General features: G+C 40.5%; 1 protein-coding gene across 2 annotated transcripts; it reads right to left on the bottom strand.

Moving 5' to 3' along the window:
• Positions 1 to 7,684: 7,684 nt before the first annotated feature.
• LOC144689174 (uncharacterized) lies at positions 7,685 to 24,317 on the bottom strand. Of its 2 annotated transcripts, XM_078556296.1 has the most exons (5): positions 24,047 to 24,317; positions 16,598 to 16,740; positions 16,431 to 16,505; positions 10,756 to 10,908; positions 7,685 to 7,982 (listed from the first exon to the last, which is right to left on the bottom strand). In XM_078556296.1, the coding sequence occupies exons 1-5, from the start codon at positions 24,054 to 24,056 to the stop codon at positions 7,800 to 7,802; spliced, it is 564 nt and encodes a 187-aa protein (XP_078412422.1). In that variant the 5' UTR covers positions 24,057 to 24,317; the 3' UTR covers positions 7,685 to 7,799. The 2 variants fall into 2 exon arrangements, 1 of the variants encoding a protein (XP_078412422.1); XR_013578584.1 differs by lacking the exon at positions 16,598 to 16,740 and having other exon boundaries at positions 7,689 to 7,982; positions 24,047 to 24,285.
• Between the last annotated feature and the right edge of the window lie 507 nt (positions 24,318 to 24,824).

Raw genomic sequence — 24,824 nt, 5'->3', positions numbered from 1 at the left:
TTCTCCCTTGGTTTAAAGTACTTAGCACCACCCTTTCCTCAGTACTCTTAATTCCCATTCTCACCAGATTCCTGTTTTAAAATCTTCACTCGGTTTTGCAATTCATCTCAATTTAATTCTGTGCTTCAGGCTCTCTGTGCTGATACGGATGTACTCTCTAATATATATCTTTCAAATACCTTTCAGTTTGTTTTTGAAAATTTATATCCAGCGCTTTGACAACATGTTATTACAAAGATTAACTGATGTCCCGTGGTTTGCTAATGTGTTTTGCTGCTAAGATGAAACTGTGTTAAACTGGACCTGACCCTTTAACACCACTGATATGCTACTGTAGACTGGTGACAATTTATAAGTCCCCAGTTTCCACTTTGTGGTTATGAATGTTAGGAAGTGAGCAGGAAATGCCGAGCTTTAAAACAATAGTAGTAGTGTATCTCCCATTGCCACCAATGAGTGGAGGGATCTGTCAGCAGTGGGGAGAGCAGGGGCTAACACTCTTATGGGAAAGAGCTGGGGCCTAAGAAAATGGAATCCGCATTTTCATTGGGCACTGTCTAACCATTAGGCGTCCACTCCCCAAGTGTCCCCGTATGGCAGGTACCCCCATAATCACTTTCTGTAAGGCACTCTCATTACCATTTTCAACAGTCTGTTTCTATCTTTATGCTCTTTACTTCAAGCATTCAAACATCAAATTTCTGCTTGTTCACATTACTGAGCTGAAAGCCATAGATTGGAAATGTGTAATTCCCTAATATGCATGCCCTGGGCTAGATTTTGTCAGGGTGGCAGTGGTCCTGACAACCGACTGGAAAGCTGTTCGGGGGAGCCAGATTTTATGCCCAACTCACAGCTAATGAGCAGACTACAGTGCTCCTGTACCTTTAAGGGGTGAGGTTCTCCCCCCCACCCCCCGCCCCCCGGCCAAGTGCTGTTGACCAATTGGAGGACAGACAGCTCTTCAGTCTCCACAGAGGTGGCCACTACTGGGCCTGCACCCTGCCGGGAGATGCAGCAATGAACACAACGAGGTTAAGTAAGGTCGGGGTGGGGAGTTGCTGGGGTCAGTCAGGCAGGCCCCGGTGAGGTGGAGCAGTGGTCAGTGAAGGTGGGAGATGTGTTGCCGTGGGATTGTTATTGTCACCCGGGTGTCCTCTGTGGACCACAGAGTGCCTGATTAGAAGGGCCCCCCACTGAGTCTGCAGGGAGACTGCCAATCTTCACCAGGTGATCTCTCCACAGGGTACACCCACTGCTGGTAAAATGCCAATGGTGGCAAGAAGAGGCTCTTAACTAGTCACAAATGCCATAATTGGCCTTTGGGCTGGAGGGTTGCCCTCCATCTACTCTGCTGCTGGCAAAATGCCATGGCAACAGGAAGGTGATGGGCACTCTACCTCCATCTTCTCTTGCTATTTAATGGCACCCTCCCCTCACCCTACCTCCAGGCCTTATAAATTTCAGCCCCCTGTTTGCTGCAGGAGTGCTTTCAATGAGTTTTCTGACTGATATATTCCTTAATAAACAAACTTTTTTTTATAAACTAACACAAATTTCTTCATAAAACAGTGAAAGTTCAACATTTATGTCATTTCCACATTTTTATGCAAAGCAAATGGCCCAAAATGATTAAAGAATGATTTTTTTAACTGTACATGCACACAGAAACCAAGTGACAAGAAAATCCTCTTATTGGCAACTCTCTGTTTCATTTTCTAATCTATGTTAAAGAGAATCAATATTGATTATTAATACTAGCATTTCTGGCATGATAACAGCAGTTTGCCTCTGTAGTTTTTCTGTGAGGAGTAACAGAAACATAACAGGAAGGCACAGTTGTAACATATTTATATAAATTCATCATTTGCAAAAAACTATTTACAAGGGTGATACTAGAAATACTGGGATATACCTATCAGGAGAGGATGAACAGGCTGAGTCGTTTTTCTCTTGCAAAGAGGAGGCTGAGAGAGATCTATTAGGGGTCTTTAAAATTATGAAAGTCTTTGGATAGGGTAGGCACCGAGAGAATGTTTCCATTTGTGGGGAAGAGCATAACTAGAGGCCATCAATATAAGATAGTCACCAAGAAATCAAAGAAGGAATTCAGAAAAAAAAACTTCTTTGCCCAAAGAGTGGTGAGCACGTGGAATTTGCTACCACAGGGAGTGGATGAAGTAAATGGTAAAGATGCATTTAAGAGGAGGCTAGATAAGCACATGAAGATGAGAATGGAGGGTGCTGATAGATAAGGAAAGTAGAAGGAGACTTTAGTGGAGCATAATCGCCAGCATGAACTAGTTTGGCTGAATGGCCTGTATATGTGTCGTGGTGGAAGTGTTTTGTCTAATTTAGGTTTATGGATATTTATGTGCTGTATATTATATGTTATTCTATGTAATTTGCATGAAATGAATGCTTTGAGAATCCGATATTGAATGCCTTTCAAAATTTTCTGAATAAAGCAAAGAAACTGTCAAATCCTGACAGGATGAGAAGACTCACCTGTCTATCTTTCAACTCTCATGTTGATGTATAGATTGAGCGCTAAGAAATTCTGTAAACTGCACTTGGTCAGAAAATGCAGATGTGAGTGTTAATTGTTGAGTGGTAAAAATATCCAGACAGAGCTCAGTTTTTTGAGACAGACCAGGGCCTTCATGTAAAAACTTTAACCAAATCATTAAAAGACATATTGGATAGCTGTAATCATGTTATTGTGAAATATATAGCTTTAAATTTTTTCTTTAAAGCCTTCATTTGTAAATTAAAAATATATATATGAAGAAAAAATGGAGAATGTAAAACATTTTCAGATGGCAAATCTGCTTCAAAATGCCACCAAATGGTCAGAACATGGAATTATGGGCTGTCATATTAATGGGAAAGTATTTTTTTTAAAAAGTGCAGGCATCATGAGGTACAAATATAATTAATAAAGAAACACAGACACTATTGACTCAACTTTTGAATGAAAAAAGGCAGGATGCACCATTTTTTTTAAACAATATGTACATCTGTCAATTCTTAATCAGCGCAATGCTATTAAGTGTGAGATCTGATCTTCAACATCTAAAGTATGACGCTTGAGATGTGATGGAATACCCTAGATGCAAAACTTGGATGGTTAGACAGATAAATAAAAGGATAGATAGGTCTGTGCATTTAGTAAAACTACTTCATATCCCCATCCTCCACAATAGGGTAACAACTCCACTCAAGTATAAGCCAGACCAGATTATATTCATCAATTTAAAATCCTGCCTTATAAGAGTGTACTGTTTTGACACATGTCTTTGAGCAAGATGATAACATTTACGATAACAGTTTATATGTCATGGTGGAAGCATTTTTGTCTAATTTAGATTTATATGAAATCTGACAAACAATTCCTTCCTCAATTAGCAAAACGAGAAAAGGATTTACTGGAGTTATTTTAAGACAAAGAATTGGATCAAAGACAACTGGAATTTTTACTTTTTGCCAGCTTCAACAGATCATTGTTTGGATCTCATAAAAAAATAGACAACCTATGGGCATGTACTGAAATGCCTATTCTCGAAAATTAATTATAATGTTCTGCATTCTGAAGGATAATGTCCAAACATGTTTGTGCAATAGAAATGAAGGAAATGTTTGAAAATCAACAGTAAAAAAGTATATTGCCAGAAGTTTAATATGATTGGATTACCATGTTTTATTAATAAAGAGATGACGCATGATCCAAGTGTGTAGGGGTTGTTGTTTATTCTGAATTTTTATACAAACACTCTATCCTTGTTCATGCCTGTCTTTCATTATGTGCTTTGGCTGAAATATCGTGTATGCTATTTAACATTTTCCAGTATATAGGCCAAAGACTATTAGCGTGAAAATCTGAATGTGTTCCAAATTTTACACAAGGTACCAAATTTTCACAGTTTGTTCTTGCAAACTATATTGGATACCGCTAATACATCATGTTGCAATGCGCAATCCAAACAACATTAACCTATTAGAGAGTTAGATCCAAATTATCATAATGTCACTTTTCAGTCAGTTTTTAATCTTCCCTCGTTTGAATCCTGTCTTTTTACTACTACCATATCCTTTTTGGGTTTGGGATCGGTAAAAAAAATAAGAAGGCAAGTAAGATGTAAAAATATGAGGGTCACTCATTGACAACTTGTAATTTAGTGTCTCTATAGCAACAGACTCCCCTTCCAGGTAGCTGGCTGCATGCTGGTACCAAAGATGAATTGTGTAATCTCAATTCTTAATAACTTACAAAAGGGTGTGAATTCTCAACAGTGGATTGTGTGGAGTAGAATGTTCCCTGTCATAACTGTTTCTAGTACACCTTATACATGAGCTTATGTTGGAGTTCTTGGGGCCCTATTATGTCAAAAGAACCAGGTGAAGATTTATTTTTCAGAAGGGCAACAGTAAAATGTTTCACTGCGTATGGATCAAAGCAAAAATAAATCCTATTTCTAACTTTATGAAAATCAAAAATGACTTCATCTGTAACAGGTATTGTATACAATTATGTAGATCATTGCGATAGTTAAATGTTTGACCAAATTATTCCAAGCACATCAAAGGACTCAAGATATAATATAAAACATTATAAACTAGAAATGGTTTTGATTCCATTACAGAAATTTAACATTGGTCATTTCAGATGAGTTAATGCCTCTGCCAAAATAACAAGCAAGGAATATCATTTGAATTCATCATCCATTAAAATCAACATTCATTTCCAAGATTATACAGTTATAAGCTTAGATTTTATGATGGAATCATCAAGATGCACACAGATTAAAGATCACAAGTTCAGTACATGAAGATGTTTTCACCAGTAAAATACTCTCAAAATATGGGAATAGTACAATAACAAACCACAGCACATTAGTATCAGCTTATTGAATCACAAAGGAATTTGACTAACATGAAGATCTCTTCAATTAGGTATTCAGTTTGCGCAAGACATCCCTGCAAAATTACAAGGAGTGATTTCAAGTCATTCCACTTCACATACCTGAAGTTACCTATAGATTCTTATTTTACAGACATATCGGGTGGAATCTTCTGCTCTCTCTGGTGGCAAGCTTGGAGATGGCATTTAATTCAGCAGGCATACCTGAGCCCTGCTGCCTTCCCATCCCCACCAGAATTAAGTTCTGGGCAGAAAGGGCCATCATCGACCTTCCCGCCCTACTACCAATTGAGGCCCTTAAGTGGCCAATTAATGACAACTCAAGGCCTTCATCCTGCCCCTCTGGTATTAACCCAGCTGCAGACAGGTCTATTGCCATGTGGCGTGCATGGCAGCAAAAACCATATGGTCAAGAATGTCACCTCCAGGCGGGGATCCCTCGATCAAAGGCACTGGAAGAAGGGGCCTGCTGAGACCCACTCTCCTGCGATTGCTGCCGACCCCACTGCACTCCTCTCTTGTGACCACCCCCCCACCCACCCACCACCCCCGCCCCCCCCACCCCCCCCCCCCGCCCCACCCCAACGAACCCCCACCCCCCAACAACATTACTTACCTGTAGCCTGGGTTGCTCTGTGATCCTGGGACTCCAGTGTCTGTCCTTCCAGTAGCAGTCATGGCCTTCCCAGTGGCAGTGCTGATTACAAGAGCTACCAGCCTCTGACTGGCTGGCAGCTCTCAATAGGCAAGACTTCCATCCCAGGGGTCTTGATTCTAGGCAAAGGCCTGCCACCAGTCTTTCCACTGCCTGATCGGTCTGTGGTTCATCAGATCTTCCCAAAAAGAGGCAGCTGAGGTCTCCCGCTGGCTCTCCTGCTGCCAGGCGAGACCCCCAATGCCTCAACAAGATTCCGCCCATGACATGGGAAGTGCATTGAAATACATCTTACTATATAAATACTGTTGACATCATATCTGTTGCTGGTCTCAGAACTAGTTTTAAGAGTTAAAACCTAAAAAAATAATTAATAACATACTTTATAACATTGCAAGTCATGTGATCACTATCAATTACACTGAAGAGTCTGAAATTTGAAACCATCACATACAAAAGCAGTAATCTGTCTATTGCCCTCAGGTAAGGACACTGAAGTACAAACTGGTATAAGTTGTATTAGCATATAGGTCTATTAAACTGGCATAATACAATTGCATACAGTATTATTTTGATAAGTGCATGAAGAGCTTTGAAAATACAGCAGAAATTCAATACATGTCATGTAACTGATTTCTTGATGCAACGTATTTCTATCAAAGGAAGCTAATTTAGGAATTAATCTGGCCAAAGTAATAGGCTTCATGATTTATTTTTTAACCTTTTCACATTATTGCTTTATTCCACAATTTCTGCATTGATGAAATGTCCAACTCCACCAACATCATCAGCCAGGAAGGTAGGATGGCTATGATTGCTGTTACTCCATAATAAGCATCAAGGAACTGTGGAATTGAGGTGATTACCACACAAATACTTAATACAGTCATATGAAATTCCATAATTCCCTATTTTGAGAAGTCTTTTAAATAAAGTGAGTTATGTACTACTAGATTTTACTCCTACCATTAAATGTTTCATTTAGCACCTCAGTTGAGAACTGGTTTTGCTCACTAAAATGAGACAGTGAGGTTAAGTATCAAGAGTATGTGACCATCTGAATAGGAGTCAAATGCTCAGCTGCCTGAAGTACAATGTTACCATTAGGTTACATTTTTTAAACAAATGCAATATTTGCTATTCGGGATTGCCATAAGGTTATTTTAGACAAAGTAGACTCATGTCTTCAATGGATTTTTTCAAGACGTTGTGTGCATGTTAGTATTAAGGAATGCCACTTATGACATTATACTTTATAGATATAATAATGCTAAATAGTAAATCATCAGCAATTAACACTATTGCTGTGGGATCATATATTAGACCAAATTTGCTGGGAAAATAATGGCAAATTAGTAGTATGTAAATTGTCCAGTGATTTGTTGCAAGGAAGAGCTCACAAAAGGCGATCTCACCATCAATCTTTCCATGAATTTCAAGAAGCTGCTGTACTTTCACATTAATTACTAATTAAAGTCAACTCAGGAAATTGTAGCTGGTGCTTATCAGTGTAAGGACATTTTTTTTATAAGAGCTTTATGTTCCTGCAATGCCACATTATCTCACCAGCCAACAAGGGAACAGTTGAAACAATAGATTCTCATTTCTGCAGGTTGTAAATTGTTATTAGATTTTTTAAATAAAAAAAACATTGATTTAAAAATTATTTTATTTTTACTTTATATCCTTTTTCTTTTTCTCAAACAAATCTTTCTTGCTCTCTAAATCTCTTTTTGTACCTGATTTGACTCTGATTTGCCTTATTTCCTTCTCTGTCATTCCCTTTCTTTCTCAATCCTTAAATCTCATTGGTTAAGGAGATATACTGTTGGTCCCATCATTCACCAGGGTCATAGATACCCTGTTGGCCTCACCATGCCATTTTAAGCTGATGCTTTTGGCAATTTGCAATGCGAAATATTTTTGAGCTGAAGGGTGAGAGCAAAAGTTGAACCAATAGGTCAAGGTTGCCAGAGGTCTCACTCCTGCAAATTCTGGACCATTGAGTTTCTAGATTTTCTCCTTGCCAGGCGTCTGATCACTGCACATGAGTTATAAAAATTACATCGAAAGACACAAATCTTTGTACAATATCTCACACCAGGAAATATTACATTTTAGAAGTAATTTAATATGTGGAATGAAAATAGGGAACAGATAGGAAAGCAACATTGTTAAATGTTAGCCATGTTTGAGCCAAAGGAAAAATTGTTAGGTTGATTTTCATCCAATCCTGGCACAGCTCTGACAGGGTCCAACAAATAATTTTTCCCAACACAAATACAAATTTGAGATTATTCTCAGTTGCTCTTTGTTTCCTTTCCTCGCTTTTACTTTTCTGTGATTCTTGCCTCTTTTCTTGTGGCTGGATTGATGAGTGCTACACCTTGTGCTTCTATTCAACTGCTAAAAGATAAAGGAAAATAACAAGTTTTTCAGTATTTTTATGGTTAAATAAGGAATTATATTTATTTATGCTAGATGAAGAATAGCATAGGGTGATATAAACTTTGAATCTACAGTGTAGGAGTTGCCTTACACATGAATATATGAATTAGGAGCAGGAGTAGGTCACTTGGTCCTTAAAGCCTACTCCACCATTCAATAAGAACATGGCAGATCTGATTGTAATCTCAAATCCACATTCCCGCCTACCCCCAATAGCCTTTCACCCTCTTGCTTATCAAGGATTTATCTACCTCTGCCTTAAAAATATTCAAAGACTCTGCTTTTGGGCTAGAGAGTTCCAAAGACTCACGACCCTCTGAGAGAAAAAAATTCTCCTCATCTCTGTCCTAAATGGGTGATCACTTATTTTTAACCAGTTGCCCCTAGTACTAGATTCTCCCACAAGAGGAAACATCCTCTCCACGTCGGCCTTGTCAAGACCCCTCAGGGTCTTATATGTTTCAATCAAGTCGCCTCTTATTCTTCTAAACTCCTTCAATTAAATTTTTTAAGTTCATTGATATTGATGCGGAAAGTCATGTGTCCTAGTTTGTCCAGCTAAGAAAGCCTATAGTCCTTATGTCATGGAACTATGGCTTGGTGAATTTGTGGCTCATTCGGTATGTGGTATCAGTAATGGTGAATAGTAGACTTTTTCACTCTGACATCGGCACTTCTGGATCAGAATGATCATAGCCAGGCAAAATAAAACTAGTAAGGTTATCTCTTTGAGAACAATACACTTATTCAAACATCTAAAACACACAATACTGCAATCTGTATTTTCGACAGCAATCAACCTGCCAGTCAAATAAAAAATACAAGGGTAGATTTTCATACAGGCCTATTTTGGGGCCTCATCTATGTATTCAGGACAAGCTGCACAGCTTGTCCAGCAACAAAATACAATTTCTGGACTCCTGCCTCACCAACAGCAGCCCTCAGGTAAATCTCAGGAGGGGGATTGGTGTGGATTCCATTGCAAGGAGCTAGTCGCAGTAACTGTGGAGTCAGGGAAGTGCAACTGCTCTTCCTAACTCCAGGGGAAGTTGTTTTAAACAAAATGAAAATAAAATTGACAAAATCCTACCTTTTGCTGGTGGATGTATGAGTCTGCGGGCAGTGAGTGCAACATTAGACAGGTTGGGCACAAAGAGACCCAATGCTAAATTGGTATGTGCTGCAGTCTTATATGCCCAGAAAATGGGAGCAATGCCCATTAGTGTCGAATACAGCTGAACTGTGGCCATTTTTTGTGCTTTATACCTATCATAACTAAGATCACAATTTAGATTGCTTATGCTGTTTTGGAACTAGTCATGGCAAGGTTAGGCAGGAGACGGAATAAATTGGCTGCATGGAAAGAGGGAAGATGTTGGGGGTGGGGAAGGTAGAATGTACCTGCCAACCCAACCTAGAAGTGATAAACAATGATAAACAGATCTAATTCTTCAGCTCAGTCAATCAGTACACTGTGGCAATATCTAAGAGGCTTGTTTTCAATATATACAGAACTAAAGACAAGTACTAGACCTATGAGCTTAGATTTAGTATTCTGGCACAACCCTATCTGTACTAGTACAGGTGCAATAAGAATAGACCATATGCTGTCATGGAGTGTGAATATGTTAAATCTGTCAGGGCCGTTTTTTTGTTGTAAGAGGCAACTGCTTAAAACAGGCAATATGCCTCTTACATTTGTAAATTGAGTTGCAGGGTTGGGGGTTGTGCCAGGGGTGGGGGATGTGAGGAAAGGGGCTATGGTTGTGCAAATAAATACCTGGTAAAGGACCCCTTGCCAAAATTACTTTAGTGGAGCAAATAAGTGTTCCCACTCAGAATTCATCAGTGGTCCCACACCCACCAATGAAAGGTCTAAAACTTTCCTTCAGTTCTGTTTAAAAAAATCTCGCTCTGGAGCTAGGAAGAGCAGGTGTACTTCCCCGACTCCGCAATCAGCTTCTTCCAGTGGAATCCACACCAATCCCCCTCCTGGAATTTCCCTGAGGGCTGTGGTTGGTGAGGCAGGAGTCTGGAAATTGAAGTTTCCTGTCTAGCGAGCTGCAGCTTGTCTTCAATACACAAAGATGAGACCCAAAAATAAGCCCGAATGGAAATCTACAAACCTCCTGGCGGAATTTTATTTCATGCTTTCCTAGGATGTGGGTGTCGCTGGCAAGGGCAGCATTTTTTGCCCATCCCTAATTGTCCTTAAGAAGGTGGTAGTGAGCCACCTTCTTAAACCACTGTAGTCCATCTGGTGCTGGTACACTCACAGTGCTGTGAGGAAGGGAGTTCCGGGATTTTGACCCAGCAACAGTGAAGGAATGGTGATATAGTTCCAAGTTAGGATGCTGTGTGACTTGAAGGGGAACTTGCAGGTGGTGCTGTTCCCATGCATCCACTGCTCTTGTCATCCTAGATGATAGAGGTCATGGGTTTGGAAGGTGCTGTTGAAGGAGGATTAGCGAGTTGCTATTTGTAGATTTTAGTAGATCTTAGGTGGGTGCATGGAGCATAATACCAGCTACCTTAGAGACAAGAGTTGGGAAGACTCAAAGCTCAGTGCACCTGATAAATTTAGATAGGCATAGTTCAGGTATAATTGGCAGACATGAAGGAAAGAGACATGACAGGAAAGTGTCATAGGGAGTAAATGTGATAATCACAAGAAATGTGCACATTCAAAAGACTTCTAATATATGATTATAGATAGAGAGTCGTTACTAACCTGGTACACTTTGTTACAGTGACATTTTATTACAGATTCCATTTGGTTACTTATTTTGCACAAGGTTGAATCTATGTCAGTGGTTGCAGTGCAGTTGACTTGACTTTTTAGGTATAAAGTCATACAATAAATTGACTGTAGTATCTTTTGCTCCTAAAATACAATTGTAGAAAATATTCTTAGTTTAAAATTTGTTTGGTTTTAACACCAGTCGGCTTTGACGCTATTAACCATTCTATTGTCCCCTTACATCTCTCCTTACTGGTCCATCTCCATGACACCCGAATCTCTCAGTTACAGTCCTACCTGTCCCAGTGCAGAAAATGGATGGGTTAGAGTCAGACAAGATGTCAAAATTTAAAAACATCTCAAACCCCATCTCCCATCCCATCGGCTTGTGGGTTGAATGGAGGCAAGGACGTCCAACCCACTTCCAGGAGATGGGTTGCATACTTAAACATCAAAATGAGGGGCCGAGCCTCATGTTTAAACCGGCTTATGGATTTAACCCTGGCAAACTCATGAAACCTTCAGCTTAAGGGTGGCATGGGGCAGCTTTAGGGGAACGGTAATTTCCCTTACAGCACTGCTTGTGGAACAGGAGTGCTTCTACTCCACCCAGTTCCATCAAGTGTACCTTCTTCCCTGTCATTGGAACCACCATCAAAAACCCACCCCCATCCAAAGATCAACCCCCACCCAGATCTCAACTCTATGCGGGATCTAACCTCAACTGCCTTTCCCCCTCCAAAATTAGGGATCAGATGCCATCGGGTAGGAGATCGACCCCCACCAGGATCAGAGATCAGAGATTGGAGCCCCACTGTTTGGAGATCGGAAGCTTCCAGGCCAGAATCCGAACCGCCACCACCTTCTCCATGCTAACACCGAGGCAGCATCAGGTTTGTTACCTGCCCCTGTGGTTGAGGTCTCCCACAGAATGTTCCCACCTGGCAGAGAGCCATGCCTGCCAAAGAGGCTGGCTTCCAGGCAGGGAAACTTGGGGGGAAAAAATGCACACAAAGCATCTTGGCATATGAGGATCCACAAACTTCCAAGTTTCTAAACCAGAACTCCTCCCAATCCATCTCTGTCAATTTTGGAACAGCTTCTAAAGATAGTTTCTCCTGTGTCTATCCTGTGTTCTTCTGCAAAGTCACCTACAGGCTATTGCTCAGCAAGATCACCTCAAGTGCACAATCAAGCTTTGCATATACGCCAATGACAGCTGTCATTGAATCTAGGCTTGTTGCTTAGGGCTGGATTTTATACTACCTGGGGTGGGTTTGAAGGCTGGCAGGAGCACATAAAATCCAGTGGGTGACCTTCTCGCTGTCTATCCGTCCGCTCCCAACCTGTCTGAAATTTTATTGGGGGGGAGGGGGAGTGGAGGTGGGTGGGGGGGTGGGGTTGTGAGGAAGGCTTCGGGTGATCTAGCTACCCTTGGGACACTTAAGGCCCTTATATAGCCAATTAATGGCCACTTAAGGGCCTCATTTCAGCCCCACCAGTATTTTACCTCTGGTGGGAGGATGTCCAAATCATCTGGGAAGCCTGGCAACTTTAGATGCACGGGCTGGTGCCAGGGAAGGGCAGTTATGGGGAGTCTCCTTTGCTGATCCCCTATTTACATCCAAGGCATCGTCCCAACATCATCCCTCCCCTTAACACTTCCCCTGTCTCTTGAACCCAGCCCCGCCCCACCCCCTCCTCACCTCCCTCATCCACTCACACCCCTCACTGAGAGCACCAAACCTGGACTTACCTGGGCTCCTGGCATAGTTGTACTGCCTGTAGTTCCAACAGTGGCCATTACTCCAGGCTGGCACTGGGACAATAGAGCTGCTGGCGATCGGATTGGCCAGAAGCTCTCTAAGGCAGAACTTCCTCCTGAGATAAGGGTGGAAGTCTGCCTTAAAGCAATTAACAGTGGTCCCAGTGTTGCAGCCATTGGGATTATGAGCAGGTTTCCCCTACTGACTTTTTACCCTGGGGGGACGGGGAAACAGAATGGGTGGTGTCGGGGGTATTGGCAACCCATAAATTCCAGCTCTTAATGTCCAAGGGATGGATTTTCATCTTCAAGGTGGGTAGCAGGGGTCAGAAAAATTCCCGGCTTGGCACACCCACCTCGGGAGAAAGAGCCTGCTAAGACAGGAATTTCATAGTGGGTGCAGGCTGCAGTTGGGTCAGCTGAACCTGGAAAGAGTTCGGAGGCAGCCACAGGGGCTGTCGGCTGCTGAGGCAGGCTGTGGGAAGAGACCACTTTGGTGCTCTGGGACCTTGTTCCAGTTATAATAAAAACAGAAAGACCCTCTAGTCCTCAGCACTACACCTCCTCATGAGAGAGGCAAGGTGCCTTTTTGGATATCATCTCAGGACACCTTTGGCAGAGGTCAGGTGTCCTTTTAGAGAGATAAGGTGCCCTTAGGGATTGTTAAAATTAGATGTGAATGTGCGTAAAAAGTGCATGAACTTATTGGAACTGTCAAGCTCATTGGAATTGTCATGAGAACTGTCAAGCTGTCAAAACATTAAATGTCCTGCCCTTTAAATGTTAGGGAAAAAAAACTGTGTGCAGTTGAAAAAAAATTGGTGCTTGGTTTTTCTCTTTGTGGGTTGACTTAAGCCTGAGGACTATCAATACAGGATTAGTGCTGCATGACTGATTTCACAACCTATCATTATCACAGTGGAGTTTGTATTAGTTCACAGTTTGATTGACAGCTCCAAGTGGTTATAAACTCTTTGAAGGACTACGAATACAAATGCTTGTTTACATAAGAGATGAAAGGAGGTTAAATGTGGTGAATGTGTTTTTATCAATGAGAATGTTTTTTGTTTGAAATAGTGAATTCATTGATAGATACTTAAGAACTTTATTTAATCTCAGTATGAGTCCTGAGGTCTGCCCATGGTGGATACTCAGTGAGTTGGCATGGAAGGTGTAAGCACAAAAGGTGGTGGGTGGGGGGTATAGATTGGCATGACTTGGCACTAAGTTGACATGGGGCAAAAAGGGCCATAGAGTGGGTGAAGGGGCATAGGTTGGCATGGAAGGTATGAGGGGCCATGGGCCATTGGGGGCGTGAGGTGGCATGGGCTAGCATGGATGGGGCCTAGGGCGTGTGTGGGAGGGTGAAAGGGTGTGAGGAGTGAGAGCTGGAAGGCTATTTTTTGTTTTATTCATTTTTGATAGCTTCAACAAAGTGTCGGGGCACCGAGGCAGACCTTCCTCCCAGCCCGCCTCCGCACCCAGCAACCTAGAACTCTTTCTGCGGTTGCCTGCCACCATGCACCCCACCCCCCACCCCAAAACAGAAAATCTGAACTTCTGGGCACTTTTTCCTGGGTTGGGTTTGTGAAGCCAGGAATTGTCATGACCCGCGAGTGAAAATTGAGGCCTTAAGAATGTTATTTAATCTCAGCATGGGTTCTGGGGTCTGCCATAGTGGATACTGGGTGAGTTAGCATGGAAGTTGGAAGGGCAAAGGGCATAGGCATGGGTTGGCATGAGTTGTCACTATGTTTGGAGAGGGGCTATCAAGGGCCATGGGGATGGTAGAGGGGCATAGGTTACCATGGAGGATATGAGGGGCAATGGAGCGTAGGTGGACGGTCATATGTTGGAGGGTATGAAGGGCCAAGGGAGGTGGTGGAGGAGCAATTTTTTTATTCTTCCATGGAATGTGGGTGTCGTCAGCAAGGCCAGAATTTGTTGCCCATCCCTAATTGCCATAGAATCATAGAAACATATAAAATAGGAGCAGGAGTATCCCTTCGAGCCTGGTCTGCCGTTCAATATGATCATGGCTGATCCTCTACCTCAATGCCATATTCCTGCTTTCTCCATATACTCTTTGACACATTTAGAGTCTAGAAATCTATGTATTTCCTTCTTAAATATATTCAGTGATTTGGCCTCCACAGCACCCTGTGGTAGAGAATTCACAGGTTCACAGAATTTATACGTTTCAGTAAGATCCCCTCTCATTCTTCTGAACTCCGGTGAATACAGCCTAGTTGACTCAATCTCTCCTCATACAACAATCCTGCCATCCCAGGAATCAGTCTGGTGAACTGAATGGCTTGCTAGGCCATTTCAGAGGGAAGTTAAGAGTCAACCACGTTGCTATGGGTCTTGAATCACACGTAGGCCTGATTAGGGAAGGACAGCAGATTTCCTTCACTCAAGGACATTAGTGAACCAGATGGGCTTTTACAACAATCGATTATAGTTTCATGGTCAGCAGGTTTTATTAATTGAATTCAAATTCCACCCTCCGTCATGGTGGGATTTGAACCCCTGTCCCCACAGCAATAACCATCTCCCCGTCAAAGGCATATGTTGGCATGGAGCATTTGAGGGCCATGGAGGGTGGGTGGATGGGCATTGGTTGGCATGGAGGATATGAAGGTCATGGGGGAGTGGGTTGGAAGTATGAGTTGGTATGGGTTGGCATAGATGGAGCATGGGAATTGTGTGGGGGTGTGAGGGAGTTTGAGGGGTGAGTGCTCAAGGGCTGTTTTCATTTCATTCTTTTTTTCACAGTGGGGCAAAGTGTCAGGGCGCTGAGATCGGCCTTTCTGCCCAGCCTGCCTCCACACCCAGCAGCCCCTGTGCAGCCTCCATACTGTCTCCGGTTTCACCCACCACGACTCCCATTTCACCTGCCAACCCCCAACTCCCCAGAATGAAAGTTAGATGTTTGGGGCAATTTTCTCCGGGTTGGGTTTGCAGTGCCAGGAATACTCCCAACTCTGCGTTCCAACCCTGGAGTGAAAATTCAGGCCTGTGTTCTTAATGAATTGAATCTTTCTTAAGATCAGTATTAACCGCTGAGATGATTGAATTCAGCTCATCAGCAGCGTCATACCTGCATCACCAGCTCCATCAACCTCTCTGGCTGGTTCCTTGGACTGAGTCGGGTGGCACACAGCCTCGGGTGTTTTCTTGACCCCAAGCTTTTCACTTGCCATGATAGCCCTTTAACACTGCTGAAGTGTTCCTTACTTGCACCCTACTTCACCTGTTTTACAGCCAAAACTCTCAGCCGTTAACTTGGTAATCAATGTCTAAATTGCTTTGCTCACTAATCTCCCCACTTCAACTTTTCTTAAACTGCAGCTAATCTAACACTCAATGGCTTAAATTCTTTCCCACATTAAGTTCCCAAGCACCTCCCCTGTTTCTCAGATCCCACAAATTGTTTCAAATCTCAACCTCAAATTCAAATCCCCTCATGGCCATGCCTCACCTATTTGGGAAATCTTCTTTAGCCATTAGGTCTCCAGATTACTGCTTGTCCTCTATCAGCCTCCAGCTGTAGACTGATCTTTCAGTCATTGCCTGGGAATGCTTTTCTTAAACTACTTTGCCTTACTAATTGTCCCCCAGCCTTTAAAAGCCCTTTGAAATCTTAACTCTTTAACCATAATTTCAATCTTCTTCCTTTAAAGTAACTTGAGACATTATTTTACACAAGCAGTACCATATAAATCCAAGTTGATGTTCAGGAAATTGAAATATACATGTATTAAATATCCTTATGCAAATTATATGTTTTTAAAGTAAATCACCTGCACATTTCTATTCACATATATTGCAATATTCAAAAGAATGAATGAAACTGATCGGTGAGCCAACACAATAGAAAACAACTATTAAACTGTACCTTATTTGATCGACAACTAAACATTTTTGGGTGTTTCAGCATTTCGTTGTTTTCAGAAATTCTCGTGATGTTTCTCTGCAAAAAACAATAGGACAGTGTAAATCTGGTATGTAATTTAACATTTCATAATGTTCATAAAATCCAAAAACTATGTTTCATGTACATACTAAGCTTCTTAATTCATCAAACATGATTGCTTTATAATTCTCTAGGATGACACCAATCTTGCACTTCTTCCCTTTGCACTTGCACGTGACTGAAGACATCAGCATCAGCAGCAGAAAAACACTGGTCACAAGCCTGGGACAAACTGGAGAAAAGTAACAGATCAAGAAATTGTCATTTTCAAGACAGTACATAATTATCAAGGATTCCAACGCACATAGACACACATGAGAGCACAGAAGTAAACCATTTACCATGTCACACCAGCAGTGATGTTAACGCTTCAACTGGAGCTATTTATTCTACTCCCATGTCCCTCCTGTTTTCCTGTAAACTTTTACATTCTTCCTTGTCCAATGTTTATCCAATTCCATTTTAAATCTGGCAAAGGCTTACGTGCTTACAGAGGAGTTGTGTTTTTTTTTATTTGAAGTTGGAAATATGGAGCAAAAATGCAAATTAAGGTAGATTAACCACCTTGAAATTCAGGCTTTGAACATTACCTTTGCAACAAGTAAGATGAGATTTGAAGCCAGCAAACTGGACAAATGACTTTCCTTTTCAAAGGATCTGCCTGGAACTTGCATGGTCTTCTAACCATAAGATCATATGAATTAGGAGCAGGAGTAGGCCATTTGGCCCCTCGAGCCTCTCCACCATTCAGTAAGATCATGGCTGATCTGATTGTGGCCTCAACTCCACTCTCCTGCCTCCCCCCATAACCCTTGATTCCCTTGTAGATCAAAAATCTGCCCAACTCAACCTTGAACATATTCAATGACCCTACTCTCTGGAGAAGGGAATTTCAAAGATTAAGAAATTCCTCCTCACCCCCACTTTAAATGGGAGACCCCTTGTTCTTAAACTGTGCCGCCCTAGTTTTAGAGTTCCCCACAAGTGGAAATATCCTCTCAGCATCTACGCTGTCAAGCCTCCTCAGAACCTTATACGATTCAAAAAGATCAACTCTCATTCTTCTAAACTCCAATGAGTATAGGCCCAACCTCCTCAACCTTTCCTCATAAGAAATCCCCTTCATCCCAGGGATCAGTTTAGTGAATCTTCTCTGAACGGCTTCTATAAAATAATCTAAGTTTATGCACTGTACGTATCCACTTCACTTCTTGATCAAGGCCTCTTCCCATTAGTTGAAATAAAATGTTAGAACCTAATTTCCTTCATGTTCGAAAGGACCAAAATGCCTGTTCTCATAGAAAGGAAAAAAAAAATTAGCGCCTGTGACATCAGTCAGATTAACATGCTCATACGACATTCCTCTCCCCATCATATTAACAAAGCCAGTAATCCAATGGCTCAATTAAATAGCAGACCATGGAATGTTGTATGAATGCTTGATTGAAGTATATAGGATCCTGAACAGTCTCGATAAGGTGTATGTGGAAAGAATGTTTCTACTTGTTGGTGAGCTGAGAACTAGGGGGCGCTGTTTTAAAATTAGGGGTCACCCTTTTAAGACAGGGATGAGGAGAATGTTTTTCTCTCAGAGTGTTGTGCAACTCTGGAACTCTCTGCCTCAGAAGGCAGTGGAGGCAGGGTCATTGAATATTTTAAAGGCTGAGGTAGATAGTTTCTTGTTAGGCAATAGAGTCAAAGGTTATCAAGGGTATATGGGAACGGGGAATTCGAAACGCAGACAGATCAGCCATGATCTTATTGAATGGCGGAGCAATCTCGAGAGGCTAAATTACCTACTTCTGCTCCTATTTTGTATGTTCATATGCTTTAAGCATTTGTCCAGCAATATCACAAACAATAAATCCTCACACAGTTTAACAATCAGTACATTATTGAAACGAAAAGGTAATTCTGTTATTAAAAGAAGGCTAAGGCCAAGATCGTCACTTTTGGCCCTGAAAAGTGTCTAGTCCACCTCAGACTACCCTGGAAGGGAAAAGTATATCAAAAGTTTGAGCAACAGGTGAAGCTAGCTGTTTCACGCTGCCACTATGCAGTAACAACATGAGTGGTATTCGCCACTAACAGGATGCTGCCGTCAAACCAAAAAGACATTCTGTACACAAATGAGTAATGTGATATATGAATTTCAGTGCCAGAGTGACGTTAAGTATGTAGGCCGTATGTTTCAAAGACTGGAAGATCGTATCAAGCAGCATGTCCCAACCGCTGTCAGAACGTGCAAGGTGCAGGCCATGCCCAACCAACCTGTGTTTGCAAAACTCAAAACACAGCATCCAACATTAGACGTGATTCCGCGATTAGACAACATTTGCTAAATAATCCTCAGTGTGCACAGAATTTCGCTGACAACCAATTTAAGATTGTCAGTCTGGCTCGCTGTGTGGTGCATGTGCGTGTACTGGAAGCTGCATATATTAATACACAGGTCCCTGTTCTTTGCAGGTGAAAGAACATTGTGCTTCTTTTAGCTAAACAAAATAAGCGACAACCATTTGCTGGTTCATTCCTCAGGGCAATGCCTTGACCAATCAGGGTCAAGCTGCCTGGTTTAAATTTCAAACAATGCTCAGCAGTTAACTGTCAGTCACCATCACTGGGGCATTCTCTATGGCAATGCCTCTGCCAATCAGAGTCCACTTGCGAACCAATCAGCACTCTCTTCTCATACATTATAAATTGTTGTTTTCCCCTTATATTGGTATTCTTGTGAAGTGTCTGGATGAGTGCAAGATGAAAAGCTTCGACATGGCTCTTTCTTTAGCAATGCTCAAGAATTAATGGTTAAAACCCAAAAGAAATAAGGAGAGGTAGGGAGAGTGGAGATTTGATAGAGGTGTTCAAAATCATGACAAATCCAGACAGAGTAGATAGAGAGAAACTGTTACCATTGGTAGAAGGGTTGAGAAGAAGAGGACAATGATGTAAGGTGTTTGGCGAAAGAAGCAACAGCAGATATGAGGAAGATCTTTTCTTACACAGCATGTCATTAGGCTCTGGAATGCACGGTCTGAGAGTGTGCTGGAGGCAGATTCAATCAGAACCTTTAAAAGAGAATTGGATAAATTCCCTGATGCAAAGGAAAGTGCAGGGCAAGGGGGGGAGAGAGAAGGCAGGGGAGTGGGATTAGCTGAGTTGCTCTTCCAGACAGCTGGCATAGACATGTTGGGCTGAATGACCCCCTTCTGTGCTGAAGCCATACTATTCTATGATCCTAACATGTCAGCAAACTACCTGTTCTTTATTTGGCATAATCCATTTACGCTTAGTTTTCTCATAGTACTACCCCATAAAGTAAGAAGATGACACAAGGAAACAGTCTAATTTCCAGTTAAAGGGTCCTATATAAAACAACTTCCCAATGTTGCAACAGTTACGTGAAAGCAGTAATACTTGACAAACAGGTACATGTTGCTGTAAGTAGTTACCTTCCAGGAATTGCTGGATATACTAAATTATTAGAATAACTATTGGTTGCTTTAATTGGTTCTCATCCTACTTAATATTAATATAATAGGATGTATTTGACCAGCCAGTTAATTAATCATTGCTTGGATATTTGAGTGCCAAAGTTTCTTCCTATGGCATCTGAAGAGCTGAGTAAATGGCCTGTTACTTCTAGTTCTATGGGTCACCCCAGCTCACATATCCAAAATTTATTTTGATGGCAATGTCAGAGCTGTGACCTGTGTTGGAAACTGCTATTATGGCTTCCTGAGCAGGAAGCAGTTGACATGTCACATTTGTTCTGAATTTCAGGATGTGACTCAAACAATCAAGTCTTCACATGCAAGGTAAAGTACCGTGCAAAGCATGTGGTCACAAATTCAGTGAGCTGGAATAAGATCAAAGAATGTGAATCTTCAGTTGAGTTTTATAGCAACCATAAGGCTTAAAAAGGGATATATGTGCTTGTGTAATGCTCTTATTGCAGAATTTAAAAAATGAAAAATGGTTGAATGTTGCAGGAACTGGAAAGTCATGGAGTATCTTCCCAGGAATTTTCCATCAACATGAATGTGTAAAGTGTGAACAGTCATCACAGAATGCTTTTCAGCGCTGTACTATTCTTTCAATGAAGTGGATTTAAGTAGACAATGCCACATTCTGCTATCTATAGCTAAGTCCTGAGAATGAAATATGAACCTTTCCACCTGTAGTTGAGCAGATCTCTGTAAAGTTTTATGAAACGATAGCGGGGTTCATCACCAGAAGGGTTAGCCTTTGGAAAATTGATCTTATCATATCAATGTTTTGGCCAACATATCCATTAAGAATCAACACATTTTGTTGGGTATATTCCTGGAGAAGCCAGATGTAATGAGGTTACTGCCATGCCGATGCTAAAGGTCAAGGTTAAAGTTAAGTTGCTTGGATACAGATTAAACCGTGATGCAGGTGAGATTTTCAAAAAGATAACAGCATGAAAAACTAGTTTCTAAAGCCTCACAACAACCAGTAAATGCAAATACAAATATCCCAAATGCATGCAAGTGCCAAAGTAAGGCCCATATTAAGCACTAATAGAGATTTGTATTCCCACAATACAAGTTAACAGTTGAAATACTTCATTTTTGTTCCTACTGTTGCACTAATGACAAAAATAATTGAACAATGCTAATCATGCTTGACTATTTTTTTTTAAATGTATTTAATTGCTCTCAATTGAAAAATGCATTATCCAAAGCCATATGCAATTAATTCATAGGAGTTAATTAAAGAAATTCACATAAACACATTTGACTGCAGCTGCTAAGAAATAATAAGTTGTGCAGATTGAAAGACATCTGTGTAGCGGATTGTATTTGCTTTGAACTAATGCCAACAGAGGAAATTTGGATCAGGGAAATAATATTTTTCATAATCATGCTAACTATCCCAGTTTACTGTTCTGTTGTGTTATTTTGTTGCTCCAATTTTGCGGTGTTCTGTGTCTAGATAAACTGTATGATAAGTTATTTGGATAAGCCCAATTTTTACTCATACAGGGTTCAGTTATTGGGCAGTGTTTCCAAAACAAGGATTCTGTTTATATAGCTGTGGTCAAAACAAGCTTGCATTTTTTGTCTCATGGTACATACTGTTACACAGCAGTCAGGGCACAAAATATCCACAGAAAATTCAAAAAGGCGCAACTAGAAACAACTCGTCCACCAAAATGCATTGGCTTAAATATGTTTTGTAGTGCTGTGAAATGTTCCCATAAAACAATTTATTTGACTTAGTACATAGGAACAGGAGTAGGCCATTCATCCTTTTGAGCCTATTCTGTTATTTGATCATATCATGACTGATTTACACCTCAATTCCATTTACTCACCATTGATTCATATCCTTTGATACACTTACCCAATAAAAATCTTTCATTGTCGGTCTTGAAATTTTAATTAACCCAGCTTCCAAAGTCTTTTGAGAAAGAAGTTCCAGATTTTTGCTACCCTTTCTGTGGAAAAAGTGTTCTAATTTAAAAATTGTGCTCCCCTTGTTTTAGATATCCCCAGAAGAGGAAATGGTTTCTCTATAGCTACCCTATTTATTTCCTTTATAATTTTAAACACCTCAGTTAAATCAGCATTCTAGATTCAAGGGAATACAAGTCTGGTTTATGCAACCTGTCCTCATAATTTCACTTTTTTTGCCCTGGTATAATTCTGGTAAATCTACACAGGGCTGAATTTTACACTGGTGGGACTTTACGGTCCCACCAAAGTCAATGGACTTTTGAACAGCTCACCACATTTTATGGCTCCACCCCCGCCACAATGGGGCCGTAAAATTCCACCCACTGTATCGTCCATGAGGCTAATATATCCTTCATGAGATGTGTTGCCCAAAAGCAAATGCAGTACTCCAGATGAGAACTAATCAGTTTCTAATCTTTTTGCTCCTCCACAATTCCTATTCTCTCATGATTAAAAAACTGTTCTGATTTATCTCTCTTGGATTCAGATTTAATGGCCTTCCTGAACTTTATCTGCTATAGTTCAGTCCACTGACATAGTCTGTCTATGCCACTTTGTAACTTCCTGCTTCCATCTTTACAACTTACTGTGCTTCCTAACTTAAAGTTATCTACAAACTTTGATATGCAACCCTATTCTTTCACCTAAGTCATTAATACATATGGTGAAAAGCTGAGGTTCTAGTACAGAATCATGGGGAACATCAATTGTCATATTCCACCAATCAGAGTACATTCTCTATAACCCTACTGCCTGGCTCTTACATTCTAATCAATTATCAACACATATAACAAGGTTCCTCCAATTCCACGTACTTTTAATTTTACTTAATAATTTCATGGGGAACTTTATCAAATGTTTATTTGATGTCTTTCAATTCATGGCCAATAATAAGAAATAAAGTCAATTCAATAAAATGTGATAGGAGTTGCACGTGGATGACTAGAATGACCTCCAACTCTTGGTGTATAGGAACACAAGACATTATCAGTTAATCACATGATTTATTTTGCAATATACCCTCAAAATTAAGAACTGTATTGCAATAAAACCTGTAAGATGCCATCAGTATAATATCTTAACTCTTTGCTTAAATTATTACAGAAGCTTTCTAAATAGTTGTACCCTGGTAAATAAAATAGTAGCATTGTGCAACAATTAAACATATTTTTAAGTTTTATTTGGAAAATAGTAATGATCAACACAACAGTGGGGTCAATATGCCAGAAATAGGACGTAGCACTGCAAATGCCTCATATAAATTGCATGTGGTGTAATGTGCTACAGATCATTCATAGAGTTTGAGTTGCTGTGGCAACATGCACTTTTGCATGCATGTTGTAATCTGAAGGTGCATGTACATATACATTAGTTGAATACCTGGCTGGAACTGACTCTGTTCAGCAACTGTTCTGAGACTGTAACAACAAAATTTATTTCAGCACCTTGTTTTATACTGTCTGGATCTATATCAAATTTTGACTGCCAGGATAAAGTTCTGCACACATATCTATTTATATACCCGTGCACTTAAGTATGCACAGAGACTCTGCTGTTGACTGGTGAATTTTAAATGTGCAGATTTGCAGCTATACAAAATTAGCTGTATATCTGGACACAAAAAAACCACTGTATCTTTAGATATATAAGGATGGAGTTATCCCTTTTTAAAGAGGGAAATTCCACCCATGTGCTTGAAGGCAGCGTGAAAGATCAGATAAAACATCATCTTGAATAAACTAAAGCTTAGACTCAAATATTAATCGGTATCGGCTGCCTTTAATTTTATGTTGCAGTGTTGGTATTTTTTGGCAACAGGCCTTCTTAGTTAAGCTTTTTATCTAGAAAGACAATTTTTTTCAAATCTACTTTGATTTACATTGATTCCAACATCAAATGCAAACCTGAAACTGCAAATTATTGATTGACAGGTACAGGTAGCTCCCAGATCAAATGATCAATAAAAAATATACAGGCAAATTACATCTTTCCAAAGAAGGAACTCAATTTCTAAAAGTAAAATTAGGCAGAAAGTGAATTTCCTTTGCTTACCATTTAGCATGGTATACTGAATAATCCACAATACTGTGAATCGATGGTCAAGAAGTAATTACTGATCATTGTCAAGCTTCTCTGATGCAAAAGTTTCACTTCCACATATCCATGTCCCTTTCCCACCAAACATGCATGCAATTATGCAGATCATTGATACATTGATTAATCCTCTTTAGTTAGCTTCATGTTGAATCAGCCTTGATCGCTGTTTCGCACTAAGTGCCATGACCAGAGAGACAGAATTCTCTGCTTACCCTCGATTTCATTCAGCTCAAGCTTGATCAACTTTAACAAACTTCCGTGACCAGTTGCCAGACTTTCACTTTCGTCAAATAAAAAAAAACTTGCTATCACATTCTTCAACAATTCTTTGGCAAGCATTTTGAATAGTTTATCTGCACTGTAAAGCTTCCAGTCACGGGTACAATAACCACTGCCTGTGCTAACAGATTTGACATTTTACCAATTAACTAAGCAACTCAATCTCATGATTTTAAAAGTTTTAAAAACTGAAAATAGCAATGTTACATCAGGGTTGAAAACAGGACTGAATTTTAACCATCCAAATCAAGACATATTGCATCTTTCTCGATTATGTTTGTGAAATATTGCATTTAACAATGAATTATGTTTAAATTATTGTACATAAAAATTGAAACTTAAAATGCAATTGTTATAAAATGGAAAGCTAGATAGAACATGAATACCTTCAGATTTAAGCTTTATTAACACTTTTCCCAAGCCAACAGTGCAAATCACTTTTGGGCTTGGAGAG

Source organism: Cetorhinus maximus, chromosome 13, assembly GCF_964194155.1.
Source record: "Cetorhinus maximus chromosome 13, sCetMax3.hap1.1, whole genome shotgun sequence".
Lineage (NCBI taxonomy): Eukaryota > Metazoa > Chordata > Chondrichthyes > Lamniformes > Cetorhinidae > Cetorhinus > Cetorhinus maximus.
Note: the sequence above shows the minus strand (reverse complement) of the source record. Positions and strands in the feature narration are given on the sequence as shown.